At 42.0% G+C, this 21,910-nt stretch overlaps 1 protein-coding gene across 28 annotated transcripts in view; it reads left to right on the top strand.

Moving 5' to 3' along the window:
• The window catches only part of DLGAP1 (DLG associated protein 1), an 871,196-nt gene that overhangs the window by 737,835 nt on the left and 111,451 nt on the right, over nucleotides 1-21,910 (top strand). For 18 of the 28 annotated variants that reach the window (XM_035718637.2, XM_035718634.2, XM_035718633.2 and 15 more), the window contains one exon: nucleotides 11,227-11,256. The exons of the other annotated variants lie outside the window; for them this stretch is intronic. In XM_035718637.2, coding sequence (XP_035574530.1) covers nucleotides 11,227-11,256 — 30 coding nt within the window. The remainder of the gene's footprint in view (nucleotides 1-11,226; nucleotides 11,257-21,910) is intronic. 28 annotated transcript variants of the gene reach the window in all.

Raw genomic sequence — 21,910 nt, 5'->3', positions numbered from 1 at the left:
GGTGGCCGGCCTCAGAGACAAGATCAGCACTGGAAAAGTCCTACCACCTAGAACATTCCTTTGTGTTTTGAGGTTTTTATTAATGTCTCATAGAATGGACTTGACCAGAAGCCTGGCTTTTTCAATAGTGCAGAATGTTTTAATCTCTCCTCCTCCACACAGTGGGAAACTTGTATGGTTCTCATCAACAAACACACATTTACCAGGTACCAGACAGTACATACTATTAATGGCATCCTCAGTTTGATCATTGAGGAAACAAAGACACAGCCAAGCTTAGTAACTTTTCCAAGGTCAAATGGCTAGTCTGTGGCACAGTCAGTATTTGTACCTATTCAATTTGACTCCAAAATTCAAGCTCTTAACAACCAAGCCCTACTGTACTAGACTCCTTTCTTGAAAAGTTTTACTCTAACTGAACAAAAGTATAACAAATAGCTTGAAGAAGCTTTTATTTATAGTACTAATGTGACCAGGGCACCTGGGTGGCTCAGTGGTTGAGCATCTGCCTTTGGCTCATGGCTCATGATCCTGGGGTCCTGGATCGAGTCCCACATCGGGAAGCCTGCTTCTCCTGCCTATGTCTCTGTCTCTCCCTCTGTGTCACTCATGAATAAATAAATAAAATCTTAAAAAAACATATCAACATCCTGACCTATCCTAATGCAATAGATTCTTCAGATCTGGTCATTTCTTCTGCCGTGAGAGAATACCTAAGATAGAATAACATAGGGAGCCTGACACCTGACTCACAGGTTCAATTCCTCTACACTCTGCCCCTGAAAACACATAACCTGCCCCAGACCCCAATGTTTTCCACTTATTGTCACTCAGCTCAGGGTTGATGGCCTCAGCCAACATGCAGAGTATCTTCAATAACATCGCTCAGAAGCTTCACACTTCTAAAAATATCTGCTCCAAGGAAATGTGTAAGTAAAGTGGTGACAATGATCACCATGATATACTCATGATTTCTCTAGAGCAGAGGTTCACTTGGGGAAGAAATGGAAGGTAAAGTTTCAATGATTTTCTAGATTCTTATATTATTAGAACTAAATACATCCTAGTTTTAGATTCTTGTTACCACTCTCCCCCATAATTGGACATGGTGCCTGCACAGTTTCAGGAACTTAGGATACCCCAAGTCCCATCTAGGGACCATGTTCTCCTGCCTTCAGTTCTGTTACTACAGTGACTTTCCATTGCTATTGATTTAGGAGTGTATTTGATTCTTTTGTGAACAGCATTGTGGCAGGCAAGCGACACATTATTATTGGACATATACCATCTGCCAAGCACCACGTTAGTCACAACGCACACAAAGATAAGTCAGGTGTGATTCTCACTTTCAAGTTTTCATCAGCTAGATAAACAGGAAGGCAGAGAGGCGTGACAATTCAGGTGCGTACAATATGCCAAGGAGTAGCCAGGGAAGGTTTTACAGCACAGGAAATATTTGAGTTGGTTCTGAAAAAAAATGGGTAGGTGTACAGCTGCCGCTTGCGTGACTGTGCATATACTAAAAATTGGCAGATTCGTATCTGATCAATTTCCTTTACGAGCTACTGAAAATCTCAGGAGATTCCACTAAGGGTGGAGAAGGAGTCTTCATTTCAAGTGTGCATTCCATGTCTTGTCAACCCATGTCTACATTCGGGGGTTAAGACTAACTTCTGGGATCCCAGGTAAGACTGGCAGGTGCACCCTGCCTGCGGCCTTCTCTCGGCTTCCTCAGCGACGGCGCAACTACGGCGCGCGGACGCCAGGGGGCAATACCGTTTCACCAAAACTCACAGGGAACCGGCCGGGTAGCGTTTTGGTACTAAGAAAAGTGCACAGCATCCTGCTTGCCAACGGGAAAGCCTTAATAGACACAGCTCTACGAAGAAAAAAAAAAAAAAAAAGGCTGATAAATCCTCTCTTTAAAAGCTTCCCGAATTGCCATCAAAATTGCCTTTCAGCATTGGTGCACATCTAACGTTTTGCAGAATTATTTGCCAGAGAATGACTTTTCATTTGTTCGCAATACGGCCTGCCTGGTCTTTTCCAGTCCTCTGCGTAAGGACCGGTGATTCCGGGCTCCCTACATGGAGTCTCTCTCTCTCTCGAATAAATAAATAAAATTAAAAAAAAAAAAAAAAAAAAAAAGAACCGGTGATTGATTCTCACCAAGCCCTCGCTAGCCGGAGTCCCACCCCACTGCTGGGACTCGGTTCCGGCCACCACCCTCCGCACCCACCCCACCCCCAACCCGGGGCCTCCTCCCTCCAGGCCCCTGCAGCGCCTCCAGCTGCCTCTTTGGTTGGCGCTGCGGCTCCCTTTAAGGTAATTCCTGTCCGGGCCTGTGTTTTGTTTCCAGCTCGGCAGCCGCCAGGTGTCTGCCCTCCCTTAACCCCCAAGGATGAGAGATCAAAGGTGTGCCTCCATCTGCCTCCTGACCAGCTCTTTAATCTGTTACACGTTCAAAGAGGGAAAGGGCCGTATTATGCACTTAGGGAGGGAGGACCAATCGGAGAAATGGAAATGGGCAGAGTCCCAGAGTGTGTGAACTCACCAAAAGGATGTGGAACGTCTGTCTGTCTACCTTGTAGCCCTGCCATGTGGGAGTGTTTGCTTTGAAAAAGAGCAATAATATTATTAGGGCAAATGAAGATCCTCGTTTCTCTGACTCCAACCCTCCTAAACCCATTTAATGATTGTACACAGACCCATTTGGAGACTGGTGCTAAGAGAAACTCAACAACGGAAAATACTTTTTAAATTATGAAATGGAGATTATACGGACATTTATAGCAATTTGCGCTTATTTCACTTAGAGCAAAAAATAGACTAAAGACTTGATAGAACCGAAAACAACTTTTTTTTATTTTATTTATTCATTCATAGAGACACAGAGAGAGAGAGAGAGAGAGAGAGAGGCAGAGACACAGGCAGAGGGAGAAGCAGGCTCCATGCAGGGAGCCCGATGTGGGACTCGATCCCGGGTCTCCAGGATCACATCCCAGGCTGCAGGCAGCGCCAAATTGCTGCGCCACTGGAGCTGCCCTAGAACCAAAAATTTTTAAGAAACAGTATATCCTGTGGGGTTTCTCCTTTCCACATCCGCAGGACTAAATAGGCAGGGAAATGCATTTTTAAAAAAAGAGAGAGAGACGGGATCCCTGGGTGGCGCAGCGGTTTGGCGCCTGCCTTTGGCCCAGGGCGCGATCCTGGAGACCCGGGATCGAATCCCACATCGGGCTCCCGGTGCATGGAGCCTGCTTCTCCCTCTGCCTATGTCTCTGCCTCTCTCTCTCACTGTGTGCCTATCATAAATAAATAAAATTAAAAAAAAAAAAAGAGAGAGAGAGAGAGAGCAGGGCAGCCCGGGTGGCTCAGCGGTTTGGCGCCTGCCTTTGGCCCAGGGCATGATCCTGGAGACGAGGATTGAGTCCCACGTCGGGCTCCTGGTGCATGGAGCCTGCTTCTCCCTCTGCCTGTGTCTCTGCCCCCTCTCTCTGCGTGTGTGTCATAAATAAATAAAATCTTAAAAAAAAAAAATTCCTCCACCCACAGGTTTGGTTTCAGGGGTAGGGTAGAAAAGAGCTCACCATCTACTGAATTACACTTGGGAATAATCTAGATAAAAGGGGGACCCACAACTTTCTTTGGATTCCGAGGAAAGCTGGCTGATTTGCACCCATGGGAGCTAGCACCACGGCTTACTTCTCTCTGCGCCCCGGGCCGCGCGTGCCCACGAGCAACCCTCTGCTTCCTCCTCTGTGCACCCGGCTTCCAAAGGGAGCCGCAGTCCCTTGGGTTGTGCCGAGCAGCCTTCACAGGCGGTGGCGAGGTAGTAGTGACCTAACATTGAGTCACACTGTCCTCCCCAGTTGCAATGGCTCTGAATCACATTTGTTCACCGTAGTGAGAAAGAATCAAAGTGGTACAGTTACAGCCCTGGTAGGAAGGGCGTCCTTATCAGCTGCATCAAACGTTTCATTCATCTATTTCACAAATATGTACTCGGCACTATGTCCACTCACACTACTGCTGGACTCTGGGAAATCAGTGATGATCAAAGAGTCCTGCTTTCTGTTCTTGGAGTGTACAATCTAGAGGTGGAGCCTGGCATTAATACTCTCAGACAAAACTGCTCTGAAAGAAAGGAAAAAACACAGGGCTTGTGGGAGAATGTACAGTACCAGTGGAACTGACCTAGGGGGTCAGAGAGAACTTCTCTTGAGAAAATCCTCATAAGCTAAGAGCTGAGAGATCAAGAAGAGTGAGGGACGGCACATGTTCACATTCAGAGAGTTGAAAAGGTGGCATGGCTAGAGAGCACAGAGCTCAGGGACTCATATTGGGTGAGGCCAGAGGATTGAGGCACATGTAACTTTCAGTGGCTACGTATTACTCAATACATAGTGTAGTGGCTTAAAAACCCCTTTATTATACCCAAGATCTAATGGGTCAAGAATTTAGATAGGGGTTGCCCCTGGATGGTTCAGTCAGTAAAGCATCTACCTTCTGCTCAGGTCATGATCTCAGGGTCCAGGGATGGAGTCCCACATGGGGCTCCCAGCTCAGCGGGGAATCTGCTTCTCCCTCTGCCTCTCCCTCCTGCTCGTGTATGCTTGCTTGCTCTCTCTCAAATAAATAAAAACATTTTAAAAAAACAAATAAAAGATTTTAGGTAGGGTTCCACATTCAGCTGGAGGTTGCGCTGGTCTAGAGAGTCCAGGATGGCATTATTCATATGCCTGGCACCTTGGTTTCAGTGGCTGGCAGTGTGGGCTCAGCTGAGGCTGTTGAACAAAACACCTGTAGGGGGCACCTCCATCACTTCAGCTTCAAGACTTCTTACATGGCAGTTCAGGGCCCCAGGGATAGTGTCCAAAAGATAGGAAGATAGGAAGTCTTAAGGCCTGGGCCCAAGTACTAGCAGAGCATCCCTTCCACCATCTTCTACTGCTTGGAGCAGTCGCAAAGCCCCCCAAATGAAAGAAAATGACAGATGTCATCTCTCAATAGGAACCATTTCAAATAATTTGTGAACATCTTTAGTCAGCCACAGTTTATCCTCTGGACACAAATTATTTAGACTCTCCTATAAGGCAAAATTTACTCCTCCTAAAGTCCTCTAGAAATCTCATCTTATTATGGCATGAAGTTCAAGTTTGAGGTCCAGGTTCTTACCATCTAAATAACATTCAGGTGTTGCTGAGGATCCTTGGATCCAGGTGTCTAGTATAATTTTTCTCAATATGAAGACTTGTGAGCTAAAATGAAAGGGTACCTGCTCCACACACACCAGCACATACTGATGATACAGAGATGAGATCAGTGCAATGAGCGCTCTCATTCAGGAGTGGAGGAAGGGAGGGGCACAGAGCAATCGCTGGTCCATAACAATTCTGAAGTCCATCTGTTGCCAGTTGCTTGACTGGGGGGCCTCCTCCTGTTCCCCAGGGATGACTCTCTGCAGGTTTTATCCTCCTTCTAGCCCCTTGGTTGCATCTTCTGAGTCATCTATCCTGTTTCCTTAGTGTCTTAGCTCAGGTTGCCGGAACAAAATGCCATAACCTGGGCAGCTCAAACAACAGATATTTATGCCTCACAGTTCTGGAGGCTGGGAAGTCTGAGATCGGGGTGCCAGCATGGTCAGGTTCTGGTGAGAACTTTCTTCCTGTCCTGAAGACAGTCTCCCAAAGGCCCCCATCTTGAAATACCATCACTTTGAGGATTACTTAAGGCTTCAACATATTAATCTGAGGCAGGGGTAGGAGCCAAGACTAAGTCTATAGCACATAAGATATCATTTGCAACGGATTAATGGTCTCAGTCTATTCCTTGCTCATAGAAGCTTAGAGGCTTTCAAAATTCTTGCTTTGAACTACCTCAATCCATTTCTGTCTATGCTGATAATGTGCCCACTAATTCTCTTAAAATCTTCGTGGGCTTCCTATGAATCCTATTAGACTTTACTCTGTTAGACAAAACACATCCACAGTTTTCCTCCAGGAGGCCCTTCTCTGGCCTGGGCTCAGAATCAGGACTATGGGAACACAGTCCTAGGGCTTTTAAAAGCCCTTTCATCTCTTCAAAGTTTTTGAGGCACACATTTAAATCTTTCTAAAGTCATAAAAAAAGAGTCTTACAGCTACACCCTTGAGATGATCATCATCGTCAGTTTCTTACTTTGGAAGTCTTTTGCCTTTGAAAAGGCTAGGAATATGGAACCCTATTATCATTTTTTTTTTAACCAAGAAGTACTAGCTCTATATTTCCTTTAAATTTTGCTTGAAAACTGAACAGTCCTTTTTTTTTTTTAACATACTTTTTATCTGTACTTTATCATATACAACAGTTTTAAAAAAACTAATTGGCACTCTACATGTTCTTCCTGGAAGTCTTCTTACTAAAAATGTATAAACTCATTAGGTCTATTTTCTATTTTTCCATGGTACTATAGGTCATAATGTTGCCAAACGTCCCACCACTATATCAGATGACTTGACTTTCCTTCCAGTCTCCAAGGATAGCCTTTTCCCTGTTCTCCCAGCTTCTCCCAGCAGTTTCCCCAGGGCCTTCTAGCTTCTTCCCTCGGCTTATATTGTTTGTCAGAATATCTACACATGGCCTCTCTATCAGAGCAGTCTCAGGACTTGTAACCTGGTGTCCCAGGGTTCTTAAAGGGAGTGATCCAAGAGACAGGAAGAGGCTGCCAGGTTCCTAAGGCCTGGGCACAGACACCTGCAGAGCATCATTTCTGCTTTATTTTAAAGGTCATAGCAGTCACAGAGTTTGCCCAGGATCAAAAGTGGGACACAGCCTCCATCTCTCTGTGGGAGGTGAATGGAAGAATTTGTGGGCATTTTTATTCTGCCACAGGTGACATCAGGAAGGGCTGTGTAAGTCCTGTTAAGGCTTTTGATCTTTGTCTTACAAAAAATGAAAAGCCATTTAAGGGGGGCCCCTGGGTGGCTCAGTAGTTGAGCAACTGACTTTAGCTCAGGGCCTGATCCCAGGGTCCTGGGATCGAGTCCCACATCAGGTTCCCCACAAGGAGCCAGCTTCTCCCTCTGCCTATGTCTCTGACTCTTTCTCTGTGTCTCTTATGAATAAATAAATAAAAATTTTTTAAAGCCATTTAAGAGTTAAAGAGCTGAGGGGTGTGACATAACTGGACTTACTTTTTGAAAAGACCACTCCAACTGCAGTATGAGAATTAGAAAGAGGACATGAAAAATTGAATGGTCCTTGTTTAGTTCCTCTTTCTCTAGCCATATCATATTATTATTCAGATTTGTGTGAGGATTGCTATGATAGCTTGCCCAAAGGTGGTAACAGCAGAGATAAAAGAACTACAGATCCTTGAGATATTTGGATGTAAAATCAATAAGCTGATATTTCTTGAAGTCCATTTACAGGATAACTTTGTCTCCAATTAGTTGATAAAATTACTTATTGGGAATCTTTTTTTAATAGTATAATCTTGAAACCTAAATATTACTGAAACTTATGTATATTTGCTCCACATGTCAATGTTCACTAACCTCCATGAAGACCAGCCTCTGAGTAGAAATAGACAGTGATCAGTATAATGAAATCTGAGGAATGGCTCTCTGAGGAAGTAACATCTGAAGTAAAATCTGAATGAAGAGAAAGGGGAGGCCTGAGTGGCTCAGTGGTTGAGCGACTGCCTTTGGCTCAGGTCATGATCCCGGGGTCTTAGGATTGAGTGCCACATCAGCCTCCCCACAGGGAGCCTACTTCTCCCTCTGCCTATGTCTCTGCCTCTCTCTCTCTCTGTCTCATGAATAAATAAATAAAATCTTTCTTAAAAATTTAATGAAGATAAAAGGCTAGGTGTAGGAAGATCCAGCAGGTCAGGCGAAAGCACTCAAGACTAAGGGAGCAGCAAGTGTACCAGCCAGGGGCAAAAGAAATTGGCATTGCAGGGCATGGGGAGAAGACCAAAGGGGCTAAGGCATCTTGAAAAAGGGAGAAAGTCAGGTGACATACAGTAGAAGAAATAACAAAATAAGCAGGAACAGATGACATAGGACCTTAACAGCTAGGGTTAAAAATTTTACTACTAATTCAACAATAATGAGATGTCACTGGAAAATTTTAGTGAGCCCTAGTCATTCACACTTTAGCATGGATTATTTTAACTTGACTCTCTTAATTATTTTAGATCATCTAAATTAATAATTAGGTGAGAGTGGTAGGAAAGAGGGTGGAATAATTTTGGAATTGGGAAACTGTCATAGAAAGCATACCCAGTTCGTGATTTGCTCTGACTTGCAGGAAGACAACACACATGGTCTGTATGAAATACCACAAGATGAGGAATTTTGTTACACTAAAGATATCAAGTTGAGGGAAGAACAGTTAGTTTTCTTTCCCTTTCTCTCTTTTTTAAATTTTATTTTCAAACTTCTCTGCAGACAATGAAACATTTAAAGGGAGGAGGGGGAGGAGTAGGATCCATTGTGTGTGTATATATATATATATATATATACATATATGTATGTGTTATGGCTTACCCTGAATTCCAGGCAATGTCAATGTCAGCCAATCACCAGATAATGTCTATTGTGTGTCCTGGAAGTCAACAGTGCTACGTGTAGCTTTTCAGCATCAACATCAACCATTTCTTAAATATTCAAATTTTTAAAAATATTCCATTCTACGATTTTTGTGTAATATTAAAATTAGCTAGCTAATTAGATTTAGCCAATTCTATATTTGCACTACAACATAGTTACTTTGCAATATCTTTATAAAGGTCTATTCTACTATAGGAAAAAGCCTGATTTGGGATTTAAAAAAAAAAAAAGTCTATATGGAGTTGATGAATCACCAATGTTTTTATTAAAATAATGTTAATAATTAGAGCTCTAAAATCAGACTATTATTTGTTTTTTAACTTACCTTTTTCCCCTTGTTCAACAAATGTATTACTGGGCTCTGGTCCACCGCCACCCACAAATCCCATAAAAATTTGTATAGATTTTCTGGTTTTACCTGCAAAAGGCCTGATCAGAGCACCTTGATTAGAGCACAGTGTTGTCCTTTTTTTTGAATGGCAATTGCTGACACCATGGTCATACACAAAAATAAATATGGCTGGAAAAAAATCAATATCAAGACCTGATTTCCGGTATAAGAATTCTATAGTTTAAAAAAAAGGCAGGATCAATGCTTCATAAGCCAGTGACTCATACCTCTTGGCATAAATGCACTTGGCAAGTCCATTTTAGGTTATGTTCCCAGTTGATTGTCAGCAACTGTTATTTCTAAGGTGATCTGTGTATAGTATATTTTTAAGTATGACAGTTTTAAGAGGTTTTGAAATTACTGGAAAAATAATTGCAAATGTTACTCTTACTTACATTTGCCTCATTCAGTCAAATTATAGCCCCTTTTGTAAATAGCTCAGAAAGTATTCTGAAGATCCAGATTTTCTTCTCTGGGCCTGATTGGAAAGAAACACCAGTGATGACAACCTCATGCTACACCTGATTCGTACCACCTTGCAAGAGAGAATTATATTAATTATATTTTGTTTTGTGAGCCCATTATCAAACACAGCCATTATTATAAAATAAAAGGTATAATTTATAATTAAATTTAAACAAAAGTAGTATACTTAAAACTCTTTCCTTCCTCCTCATTTGACTACAGTTTACCTTCCATACTCTTGAGTTTATTAACAACGAGTGTACTTGCCTGGCAAAAATACTCCCGAATGGTATTGCTATTTGCCCATCTCTTTTCAGCTTCACATTCGCTGACATCAGGCTGGTGGCTTGAAATAGCCCATGGTGGAAGTATTTACCTAGTGGCAAAGTGGAGTCTTAATTTAGTGAAAATAATTTATATGACAGTGTGAAAAACAGTTCAACAGTAGATCATGTAAGAGATGTAATGATAATAAATTTATTGGGGAAAGAGCAGATTGGGAAGAAACTCAATGCATGATTTTGTCAAATTGTGGTTGACTTGCTAGCTATGAATACAAGAGTTTGACCAATCTGAACAAAAGCATTGTGTGTGAATCAATTGGCTACAGGTAACTTGCAGTAGAGAGCACTGTATATTTTATTATTTTTAGATTATGTACCACATATCATTTATATCAGTAAAAATCATGAGAAACACACCTACATTTATATGCATACTTTTTGCCCTGGAGAGTCCCTTGTTAAACATCGACCAGACAGTACTGGTTCTGCAGGAAAGATGAAATTTGATAGGCCACTTAAAGGCAGCTTTCCAGAAAGTTGTAGTGGAGAGCAAGTTTGTCTCTTTGTTAACCTAATCTGTTAAAATCAGTGTGTGTTCACCACTCATACCAATTTGGCTTATCAATTTTGAAAAGGGTTTTGTTTCCATTTTTAATTGAAACTCATCTGGTTGGAAAGAGAACCAGAATGTCAACCACACTGAACTGTAAAAGAGACATTTTTGCTCAGCCTAAAGTATCATGGCTATCACATAGGGTTTAGGGAATATTGTTTATTTATAACTATTGCCTACCAAAAAAATGATTTTTTAATCAAATCATTGGACCCACTCTAATTGATCGCAGATGAGTGTTTTCACCTTAAATTCACCAAAAAGGCACATGAACATCCAGTCAAAGACTACCGTCTACTTGCTTCGTGAACAATTTGACACGCCTGGAGAAACCTTTCACTGCCCTGCAGGGCATGGGGTCACTGAACAAATTCGGCCAGGGAATGGCCTGTGGCCCAACCCACCTCAGAGGAGGAAGTTGCCAAGTCACACCATGGTTTTTAACCACCTATTACATATTCCAACAGAAGCTCTGCCCCAACACGTATCAAATGATCTCTGTACCCAGCATTAAATAGAAAGTACTAGACTCTGGTGTCCTGTGTGGGAAGTTTCATCAATTCATTATCCAGCATGATTTATTTACAGAAATAGTCATTTGGACAAACTTGGCCTTTGTTTCACCCAAAAACGGGTCAGATCCCTTATTTGGTAAAAAACTTCCCCACATGGTTTTAGCAGGGGAAACAAAGACACCATGTAGGCTAACCAAGAGCTGAAAATTACTTTTGTCTTCAAAGTTGGTATTTGTTCAGTTAAATCCTCAAGGTGCCAGCAAAGACTCTGGATGCGAAGCATGTGTGTGTGTGTGTTGAGAAGACTAGAAAAGGTCATTTGGGTCCATTATATAACTGCCACTTTTTGTTTTTATTCAAGGTGTCATAAAACTGAGTTCTGCAGTTGAAGGTACGTTTTCACAACCACAAAATCAATACTGTTTTGCTTAAAGGTTGCCTAGCGTGCCTTTGTAGCCAGAAAGCATCTGCGGCAGCGGTGTGTAGTGCCTGTTCTGATCGCCAGCTGTCCCCATTCCATCTGTGTCTCTCGTCGTTCTGGTCGTTTTATGCTGTGAGTCTCAGGCCTGCGCCAGTGGCATCAGCGCTAACCCCAGTGAGCGGTCTTTCAGAGTGCGAACGTGTCTGTTTCTGTTCCCTGATGTGACTGCCTCAGATCCTGTGCTCTTTACAGATTCCCTTGTTCTCCAGCAGCCTTAGTTGAGGCTGGACATGGAGTCTGGCCAGGAACCTGCCCCCACTCACTCTGCCTTTGTTCAGCAGGGCCTCCTCTAGAGTGTGTTGGCCTCTTATCCCAACGTAGTGGACATGCTTGGCCAAGTACGTGGGCGTGGGGTTGAGAACACTAAGTGGTGAAGGCAATGATGGGCTGTAGACACAACTTTTCCCTGGGCAGTGTGATCCACCACATCCGGGAGGTACTGGGAAAACCAGCTTCCTTCAGGGTTGCTTGTATCATCCATCTCTAGAAAGTGGCAATCTCCTGGAGTCTTGCATCCGGGGAGCTAAGAAGAAAGGGAAGAGTGGTTTAAGGGAACACGAGGATTGGTGTAGAAGAGGACAGCAGTGTTTTGCTACCCCTCACAAATGTTAAAAATACCCCATCGCCTGAAATGATTAATTGATTATTGGTGTAAAAGTGATCTCCTGATAACTCGGAGAAGAACGTAGTCCGCAAGTAGCTAACGTGTAATTTCCCCTTCTTGTGAGTTTCTGTGTTTGTTTTGGGTATGCGTGTTCTCATTTATCGAGAGTCTGTCAGTCATGTGTTGGAGCTTCTTTCATCCCCACTTAATCAGGGGAGGCTCCTTGGAAGAGGTGGTGGGCTTGCAGGTGAGTTCTCACATTTAAAGAGAGATGTGGCTTGATGAATGGGCAATGCATGGAGGTGGGAAGTGCAAGAATGCCAGGGGGGCCGAAGTGGTGAGACCATCTGCTTGATCCAAGAAAAAGGATTGGATGGGCTGGGGTTTGAAGATGGGGAGATGACAGAGGAGCTCAGTCATGTAATCCACCGGCCCGGCAAACCCGAAGTGGGGAACTCTGTGCCTTATCACATTTTACAAAACAAAGTTGAAAAGGCAATATTTCTGACATGACATCACGGTGGAAAGCATGCCTCTCTTCTCAAGTAGAAGGAAAGCATGCCTTTGCTTCTCACGAAGAAGAGCATTGAGGACAAGGGAGGGTACCATGCAACTTTCAGGCCTCTCTGAGGCCAAGCGGAAGTCAAGTTTCCTCTGCGTGGTACCATGGAGTTTTATTGAGAGTCTATCCAAACCTCTCCAAGCCTAACAAAACGTAGGAGACACAGCACCAAAATTCAAGCAGGTCCATGAGAATGGCCTTGTCTGCAGAAACTCCCAGTGGCAACAGAGTGCTGAGTTTCAGTTAATTATCTGTAGAATTCCAGATAACAGTTGGTCCACCCTGGGCTGTTTTGATGTTTTATCAAGGAATGGCTTTGAAGTCAGAGCTTTACATTGCCTGTTTGGCTTAAGCACAGTATTCAGCTTGCAAAAGGATGGAAAAACAAAATAAATGTTTTAAAAGCCAGGAAGCCTTAAGAATGTTAACTAATTTAAAAACCCTTGTTCTGTTGGAACTTATGTTCTGTTCATCGTTTTGCCAGTAACTGCTGTCACTACTGGGTAGCATGACCCATCTGAACCCCCCAAAGAGGTTGGCGTTCTCCAGAGAATGAGTCAGGAAAAACAAGGGCAAAAAGCAGAATGACTGCTTGGGTTTTTTTCAGCAGCTTCCTTAACACCAGGCCTCTGTGAGCCCCAGGGGCTCTCAGGAAGTGCACTGGGGCAGCTGTGGGTATCAGAGGTGGGGCCCACTTCCACTGTGGCTTGAGCATCTTTGGGGCAGCTTCGTGGCTGAGCGCTGTGGAAGCTTGAAGGCTTGGGAGCATGCTCTGTTGTAACTGTGTTAGAACACATGTGTGCAGGGGGCTGTCTGGAACGCAGTCTTTGGGTGGGGTGTGTGTGTGTGTGTGTGTGTGTGTGTGTGCTTAATGCATGCATTCTTGGTGCATCTGGAATGGGAAATTTTTGACCAGCATGCTCAGTGGAATGTGTGTGAGGCACTATTTCTTAATTCGAAATCAAAGCTCAGTAGTCCTTATGTATGCGTAGCTGATTACTGTACGTGGTGTTCTACATCTGCGGTATGAACTCAAGGCAGCTTCATCCAGCTGATCGTGTCAAGGAATATGTAAATCAGTGGAGGGGATCCACTGCCCGAAATGAAACCTACCTTTTCTTGAAAAATGACTCCATTCTGGATTATCATAGAACTCTAAAAATAGCATTAATATTTTAGGTGGGTTGTCTTTTCTCTTCTTTTTAAGGAAAAACAATTCTCAAAGTTGTAAGAGAAAAATCGACAAAGATTCCCGGTGCTACTTCCCACCAAGTATTTCTGGCATGCAATTTTCTTCTCTTTCTCTGAAGCAGGGGTGCCCCCTTCAGCATCCTGCAGCTTCATGTAAGCTTTTTAAATCAGCAGAAAGAAACAAAGCTATTTATATCACATGAATGGTAAGATTAAAAGTCAAATGTCCTTTCACGTTTTAAAGACTAAAAATTATGTTTTAAACAGTAATACACCTCAATGCTTTCATTATTATGCAATGAAGAAAAAATATTTGACCGGGGGAAAAGCTGTGAGAGAATAGTTGCAAAGTTTTATCGATGATACAGATGAATTCCAGACTCTAACTTTACATTGATAATCCCCCTGGGAGAAAATCAGGGTAAGAGAGAAACCTCCAGAAGGAAACTGGGAGAAAGGGAAGGTGGGAGGTGGTTGGGGAGAAGGTGGTTGAGGTAAGGGAAGGAAAACTCTTTCAGCCAAGAGGAGCAAAACCATTCTGTACCAAGAATGCCATGATAGAATCTTCTAAGTATTCCTCTTAAAAGGGATTTTCCCTCTTGAAATTGAAGCAGGAGTAGGGAGTCAGCACCTATTTCCACCAGTGGGGTCTGCACCGCCTCATCAAGGAGAAACCAGAATGCAGGTCACAAAGAGCTGAGTCATGCCTGGGTTAGACCTGCCCTGACATTCCATAGGCAGCTATTTCTTTCCAGAGAGGAAAGGTCCAGCCCCAGCCAGCAGCTCCTTGTCCAACAGCTGCAGTGTGTTCAGACATGCAGCAAGGAAGCATTCAGGCGGAGGCATCCAGCCTGGAGGGACAAGATGAGCCACAGAGGCTGATTGATGACAGGCCTTGGTGACTGATAACCAGGGTGTGTTCCGTGACGAGAACCTGCCTCCAAAGTGATTTGTTTATACCTTAGAATTGGGTGAGAATCCAAAATACCAAAATAGCATCCAAGTCTTTGGAAAGCCTATACAAGGGAATGAAGTTTGGCTTTTTGGGAAAAATTCCATGTCTGATAGACCAGGTGATTATCCAAGCCCTTGCCCACAATCATCTTCTGTGTGGACGTGCTGCATGCAGGGCTTCAGTTAGCAGTGGAGGTGAAACTCGTGTTAATGGTTAAATCTCATATGTCTCTGTGACAAGCTTCCATTTTAGAAGCAAAAGCTCCTCTAGCCATGCGGAGCTTCTGTTTTCCTCTTTTCTTCTTGTCATTTCATTTAATTTAGGTATATTTTAAGTATCTTACTTCTCCGTGGTAATGGCTCATGAGCCACAATCCCCTTCGGAACAGGGGACTTAGGATTTTCATCACATCCAAGGTGGTGCTTTCTACAACCTCATAGCCTCTGACTCAGAAAATGAAATGACTTCTCAGGCATAGGAAAAAATAAGGAAAAGCTTTATTCAATCTTTGATCCTGTTTTCAAAATGCATGATACCCACAGCTTCATGTCTATATCGTAAATCAATAAAAATGGAGCTGCTCTTCTGATATGAAACTATGATCTGGCTTTACCTACATGTTGAATACTGAAATACTCCCATTCCTTTGCTTAAGAAATACTGTTTCCCATGATATGACATGCAGTGTATCTTAAAGTATCCTTGTCATCATCTGCTTGGGTTGCTGCAACAAATTATGGCAGGTTGGGTGGCTTACACAACAGGGATTTATTTCTAACCCTTAAGGAGGCTGAAAGTCCAGGATCAAGTCATTGGCAGATTCGGTGTCTGGTATGTCCCTCTTCTGCTGACTTTTCACTGTGTCATCACAGGGTGGAAGGTTTGAGGGAGCACTCTGGGATCCCTTTTATAAGGGCCCTAATCCCATCGGTGAGGCTCCACTTTCTTGTCTTATTTGCCTCCCAAAGCCCACCACCCAATACCATCACTTTGGGGGTTAACGTTTCAACATGTGAATTTTAGGGGGACAAAATATTCATATCATAGCAACCCCAAATGAATTAAACATTTAAAAAAATTCCAAATTTATTAATATCATTTCCTCCCTAGCTGAATTTTGTTCTTGTCATTGTGTCTATTTTTTGAGCAAAGCCCATATGTTCAGTTGTCAAGTTAGACTGTGGTAAATCCATTAACAAATAGATAACTGATGGACCTATTTCTAGTAATAAACTTAGAATGAGGTCTCAGTATTTTTACTGTAGGAAATGAAAACCACACATCTCTTCAGACCTTTATGTCAGATAGCCACAGAGATAGGGAAGGGCTGCCTGGGGAATGGACTTCCTCCTGGTTACTCCAGAGTGAAAGGCAAAAAGCCACGTGTCAGGAATCTAAAAATGGAATATTGAAGAAACCGAAATCAATACTCGACAGAGTTGTTTCTGCAAAGAAACCCAGGCCTCCTGCTTACAAAGCTAATTTGGAAACTGGATCATCCTACTGAGCAAATCAATGTCCTCTTCTCAAATGTATTTTGCAGAGTCTTATTGTACTTCGGGTGAAATTTTCCTGTTACATAGCAATGTCTCTTGGCAGGATGAGCATTAAGTCAAAAATTTACCAAATAGCTTCCAAAAACTAGGCTCCTCCTGAAATGGCAAAGATGGCCCAGTGTGACCCAGAAACTGGAAGTTGAGTCAAGGTATGCCTAGTTTCCAGTCTTACCCGGGTTACCCTCACTTCGGTGTTAGTGCCGAACAAACACTGGCAGAAGTTCAGAGCTCTCTCACATTCATCCTTTTTTTTTTTCAAGTTTTTCTTTTTCCTCTTCTCTTCCCTCTCCCTCCTCCTCTACTCCAACTATATTTCTTTTTCTGCCTTGTGATAGAAAGTGAACAGGGTGCCCCGTCAGGAATAAAAAGCCAACCACTAACTGGATGGCCATTAACCACCATTTGCCTTGTTGTCCAATAAAATGGAGATCTCTATTTCTCAGAGCATCTATAAAGACCAAACGATACCATAAATGTAAAAGACTTAATATGGTGTACAGAATACAGTAGGTGCTCAATAAGCGCTTGTTCTCTACCTTTCCTCGTTCTCTGCAGTCTTCCCAAGCCTTCCTACAGCACCCCCTCTTCCTGGTGTCCAAAGATCTTACAAACAAATAATCACTTGTAGCCTACTGCTGGAAGTTAAGTTTGACTTGGGGCCAAGCCATAGACAACCAACCTAAGCCTTTGCTTTCCCACTTTGAGAGAACTCAGAGAGAAGCAGGTAAGAATAGGGTTCCCGATTATGTCAGCGGGAGCCATGACATCTCTGTGGAGAGAGAAGCTGCCTGAGTGAACGGTGCCAGGAGCCAACCCCAAAACAGGGAGGAGGGTTCTCATCAGATGGACTATCCCCTTATCTGCTCTTCTAGTCCTGAGGGGATGGGAAGAAAGGAAAGGCTTTCAGGCTGGTTCAACAAAATGTCAAAGACTAATTTCATCAATAGTATTTTCTTATGAAATAGTTTATAAATCTACAGTGTTCCTGAGTGTGACATTTGTCAACACTGATCAAGAACATTTACAAGAACATGGGAGTTTTAAGTAAGGAGGACTAAAGGGATTGCAACCACAGCTATCTGGAGAGCAGCCTTCTGTAAATCTTTGAACCTCTGTCACCAAAAACTAATAAAGCCTCTGCTGAATAACTGGCCTTGAGCAGCACCTAGCAACAAATTAGCATAACCCAGAAGACCACTTGCTTCCAAAGCACCATAACCTACCCCTCACCACCCTCTCTGGGGTAAGAAATAGAATTTTTTTTTTAAGATTTTATTTATTTATTCATGAGAGATACACACAAAGAGAGGCAGAGACACAGGCAGAGGGGAAGCAGGCCCCATGCAAGGAGCCCAATGTGGGACTCGATCCCAGATCCTGGGATCACTCCCTGAGCCAAAGGCAGATGCCCAACCGCTGAGCCACCCAGGCATCCCAGGAAATAGAAAGTTAGAGATCAAAAACAAGCTGTATAGGTAAATCTACCAATTTTAGACAATTTTCTTTCTCTTTTTATTTTCAATGTCTATGTGTTTGCTTTAATTATTTTTAGCGACCCACTGGAAGTTGTCAATATAAACAAAGCTCCTCCTATAGAAGAATAACTAACTCAACTAAACTATGTAAGAAAACAGCTTTTAGGGGGATCCTTGGTTGGCTCAGTGGTTTGGTGCCTGCCTCCTGCCCAGGGTGTGGTCCTAAAGTCTCGGAATCGAGTCCCACGTTGGGCTCCCTGCACAGAGCCTGCTTCTCTCTCTGCCTGTGTCTCTGCCTCTCTCTCTCTGTGTCTCTCATTAATAAATAAATAAAATCTTAAAAAAAAAAAAAGAAAACAGCTTTTAAGGACAGTGGTCTAATTAGCAGTCTTTGAAGCCAATTCAATAGTGATATCAGAGCCACTTCTAGTATTTCAATCCCAAATTTAGAAAATGGCTTTTACATTTTAAATCTGAAATTATATTCTAAACTTACTGCTAATTTTGAAACATGCCATAATTCAGACAACTGCTAAAATCACTGGACACTGAGGTTTGGAATTTGACCTTGGAAATCACACCCTCCTAAATTATCTTTCACACCCATTAAAATTAATTGTAAAATCAACTTGATGTTGATCCCTCATATATTTCGTATTTAACTAAAATGTTTACACGTCTAAATATCGCTGCATGTGCATATACAATTGCTCTGTGGAAGACATGAATGCTTTAAGTTGAAAGAGTACACACATGGCTTCTGTTTGGTTTTGCTGGCAAAAAAGCTGAAGTATTTTTACAATAATATGTCAATGAAATGCAAAATCAGATACCAGTCCCAATATTTATGGATCTGAAATGTTTTCGAGATGTGTATGGATGTTCAGGTCTTTTCTAGCTTTTAATCAACATATATGCTTAGGTGAACACAGAAAGCTACCGGATGTAGCTCTGCCAAGTCTAGTGTTGTTGAATATATGCCCATCAGGAAACAGAGGCTAGTTTAATTTCCTTTCCAGTGTTGATTTTATAGATGGCCTCCTTAAATATAAACTCCTAACACTGAGTTTGGAACACTCTCTTTTGAAAGAAAGTATAGGATAGTAAAAAAAGACATTCCTAGTTTCAAACTTTGTAGCCATGATTTGGTTTTATTTGGAGAGGGAGAGAGAGTAGAGGGAAGGCGCAGAGGAAAAGAGAAATAATCTTTCTTTTATTAAAAAGATTTTTTTTATTTATGTGAGACAGAGAGAGAGTATGAGCAGGAGGGAGGGGCAGAGGCAGAGGAAGAAGCCTACTCCCCACTGAGCAGGGAGCCCATCGTGGGACTCAATCCCGGGACTCTGAGATCATGACCCAAGCCGAAAGCTGGTGCTCAATTGATTGAGCCACCCAAGGCACCCCAGTCACCATGACTTCTTGATGTGATGTAATCAGAAGCGAGTGACTGAACCACACTTGTCTTATCTGTTAAATGGATTGAGAGCTACTTAGCACTCCAGTTGGTTAGAGGCTTAAATAAAATGAGACAATGTTGAAGTATATAGCAAAGTGTTTGGCCTATAGACACTCAATATATTTTAGGTGTTTATATTTTTTTGTTTTTACTTTTATGACATTCGCTCAAAACTCATAGAAGTTTTGGCTGGCTGAGTTGGTGGAACATGCAACTCTTGATCTTAGGGTTGTGAGTTCAAGCCCCACATTGGATGTAGATTACTTTTAAAAAATCATTAAAAAAAAAAAAAAAACTCTTAGAGGTTGAACCGCTCGGTCAAAGGGTAAATGCATACATATTTGTACTAGATACTGTCACATACCCCTCCACAGGAGCTGTGCCTTCTTCACTCGACCAGCAATATATAAAAATATCTCCTGGGTATGCTTTTTAAGTCCTGTACAAAGAGCTAGACTATTGATATGAAGACAAGTAATAATACAAAGAGCTAACATTTGTTGAGCACTTTATAAACTATTCATAGTTATAGCAAGCAAAGAGAACACATACATTATTTCATTAAAACCTCACAATAGGGGATCCCTGGGTGGCTCAGCTATTTAGTACCTGCCCTCGGCCCAGGGAGTGATCCTGGAGTCCCAGGATCAGGTCCCACATTGGGCTCCCTGCATGGAGCCTGCTTCTCCCTCTGCCTGTGTCTCTGCCTCTCTCTCTCTCTGTGTCTCTCATGAATAAATAAATAAAATCTTTGAAAAGAAAAAAAAAAAACAATAACTCAGTAACTACTTTTATTATCATCTGGTTTTATAAAGAAAGAAACTGAGGTATGGAGAAGTTACTAATTTGAGGTCATAGATTTTTCAAACCCAAGAATGACTAACAGTTGAACCCTTGAAGTCCTCTGCTACACAACCCTCCTTTTCTATGTGGCTGCATCTCCAGATAGGTTAAAAGTGATTTTATTTCAGTTTGTTATAAACTGTCCAAGGGAAATCACGCAAAGCGAAATCTCTAAGTTTACCTAAGGTACCGATTGCTTCCAGGCACAATCTCACAAGATTCAATGAGGGAGCAGCTGGTTAGCTTTTGTAAATAATTACAGTGAACATAACCCAGAATATGTGTCCATCAATGACAGACACTGGTTTGGCTGGTCCTATTTAAGAAGGGGATCTAGATGTCAATGGAGATGGCTCCCCAAAGACTCTGACCAGAAGGAACACCATGCTCCGGAGGTGAGGTTTGAGTTTCACCTCCATATTTAACCACTTGCCTTAGGCAAATCATTTCTCATCCTTCAGGGGTGTAGTCAGGTGATTTAAAAACTTCATAGGAAAAAAAAAAAAACTCATAGGACTAAGACTCAGCTTCTTTTAAAAAATACACCCTGTAGGGGGTGCTTGGCACGCTCAATCAGTAGAGTACATGACTCTTGATCTCAGGGTTGTGAATTCAATCCCCACTGTGGGTGTGGAGCCTACTTAAAAACATAATAAATCAAAAAACAAAACAAGAGAGATTGATGGGGCACCTGGGTGGCGCAGTCTGTTAGGCAGCCAACTCTTGGTTTTGGCTCAGGTCCTGATCTCAGACTGGTAAGATCAAGCCCCATGTCAGGCTCCATTCCCAGTGCAGTCTGCTTAAGATTCTCTCCTCCCATCCCCCAACCCTTCTAAAATAAATAAATAAGAAAATCCACTCTGTACATTTCAAAAACCTTACAGTGATCCCCATTCTTCTCAATGAGTTTTCTGTAAACATTTTGAAAGTGTTTTTATCTATAATTAAATTACATATGTAAAATTCATTTCATTTATGATTAGCTCTGATTCCTTAACAATCATACATATTTCAGAATTTCTCACAAAATGAAAAATACCTAATCCACAAAGTATTTTCAAACATAATTGAATTTTGTAATAGTAAGTGTAACAATTAGTAATGCTAACATAATGGTAGTTTAGAATAGCATTTCATTCCATTTTTATTAATTTTGATTTTGCAGTTTTTATTCATGGTTTAGTGCCAGTAACCCTTTTTTCAAGATTCAAATATTCTATATCATCTTGAAAATCTCATAAGCTGGGACCTGGCACCCACAGCACATTGGACCTAATAGTAGTACTTTATGTCCCTATGGGATTGCTGTCAGGTTAAGTGCAGTGAGAGACTGGAAGTACGGCTCATCTCTAGAGTGAAGTGTAAGTATTTGCTATCATGAATTTGTTGCTATGTGTAGAAAAACCAATCTACTATTGATACCATAGAGGACCAATATATAAAATTGCCCCTTGAACAATGTTGGGTTTTGGGCATGGACTTCCATATAGCCCAAAAACTGCATATAACTTTGACTCCCCCAAAACTTAACTGCTCATAGCTTACTGATGATTGGAAGTCTTACCAATAACATAAAGAGATAATTAATCCATATTTTGTATGTTATATATTATATACTATATTCTTACAATAAAATAAGCTAGAGAAAAAATATTAAGAAAATCATTAAGAGAAAATACATTTCCAGTATTGTAATATTTATCCAAAAAATCGTGTGCGGGGCACCTCGGTAGCTCAGTCGATTAAGCATACAACTCTTAATCTCAGCTCGGGTCTTGATCTTGGGGTCATGAGCTAAAGCCTCATGTTGGGCCCCATGCTGGACATGGAGCCTACTTAAAAAAAAAAAAATCTGCCTATAAGTGAGTCTGTACAGTTCAAACCCTTGTTATTCAAGGTAATAATATACTGTATCTAGAGTC

This window comes from Canis lupus, chromosome 7 (genome assembly GCF_003254725.2).
Source record: "Canis lupus dingo isolate Sandy chromosome 7, ASM325472v2, whole genome shotgun sequence".
NCBI classification, from domain to species: domain Eukaryota; kingdom Metazoa; phylum Chordata; class Mammalia; order Carnivora; family Canidae; genus Canis; species Canis lupus.
Note: the sequence above shows the minus strand (reverse complement) of the source record. Positions and strands in the feature narration are given on the sequence as shown.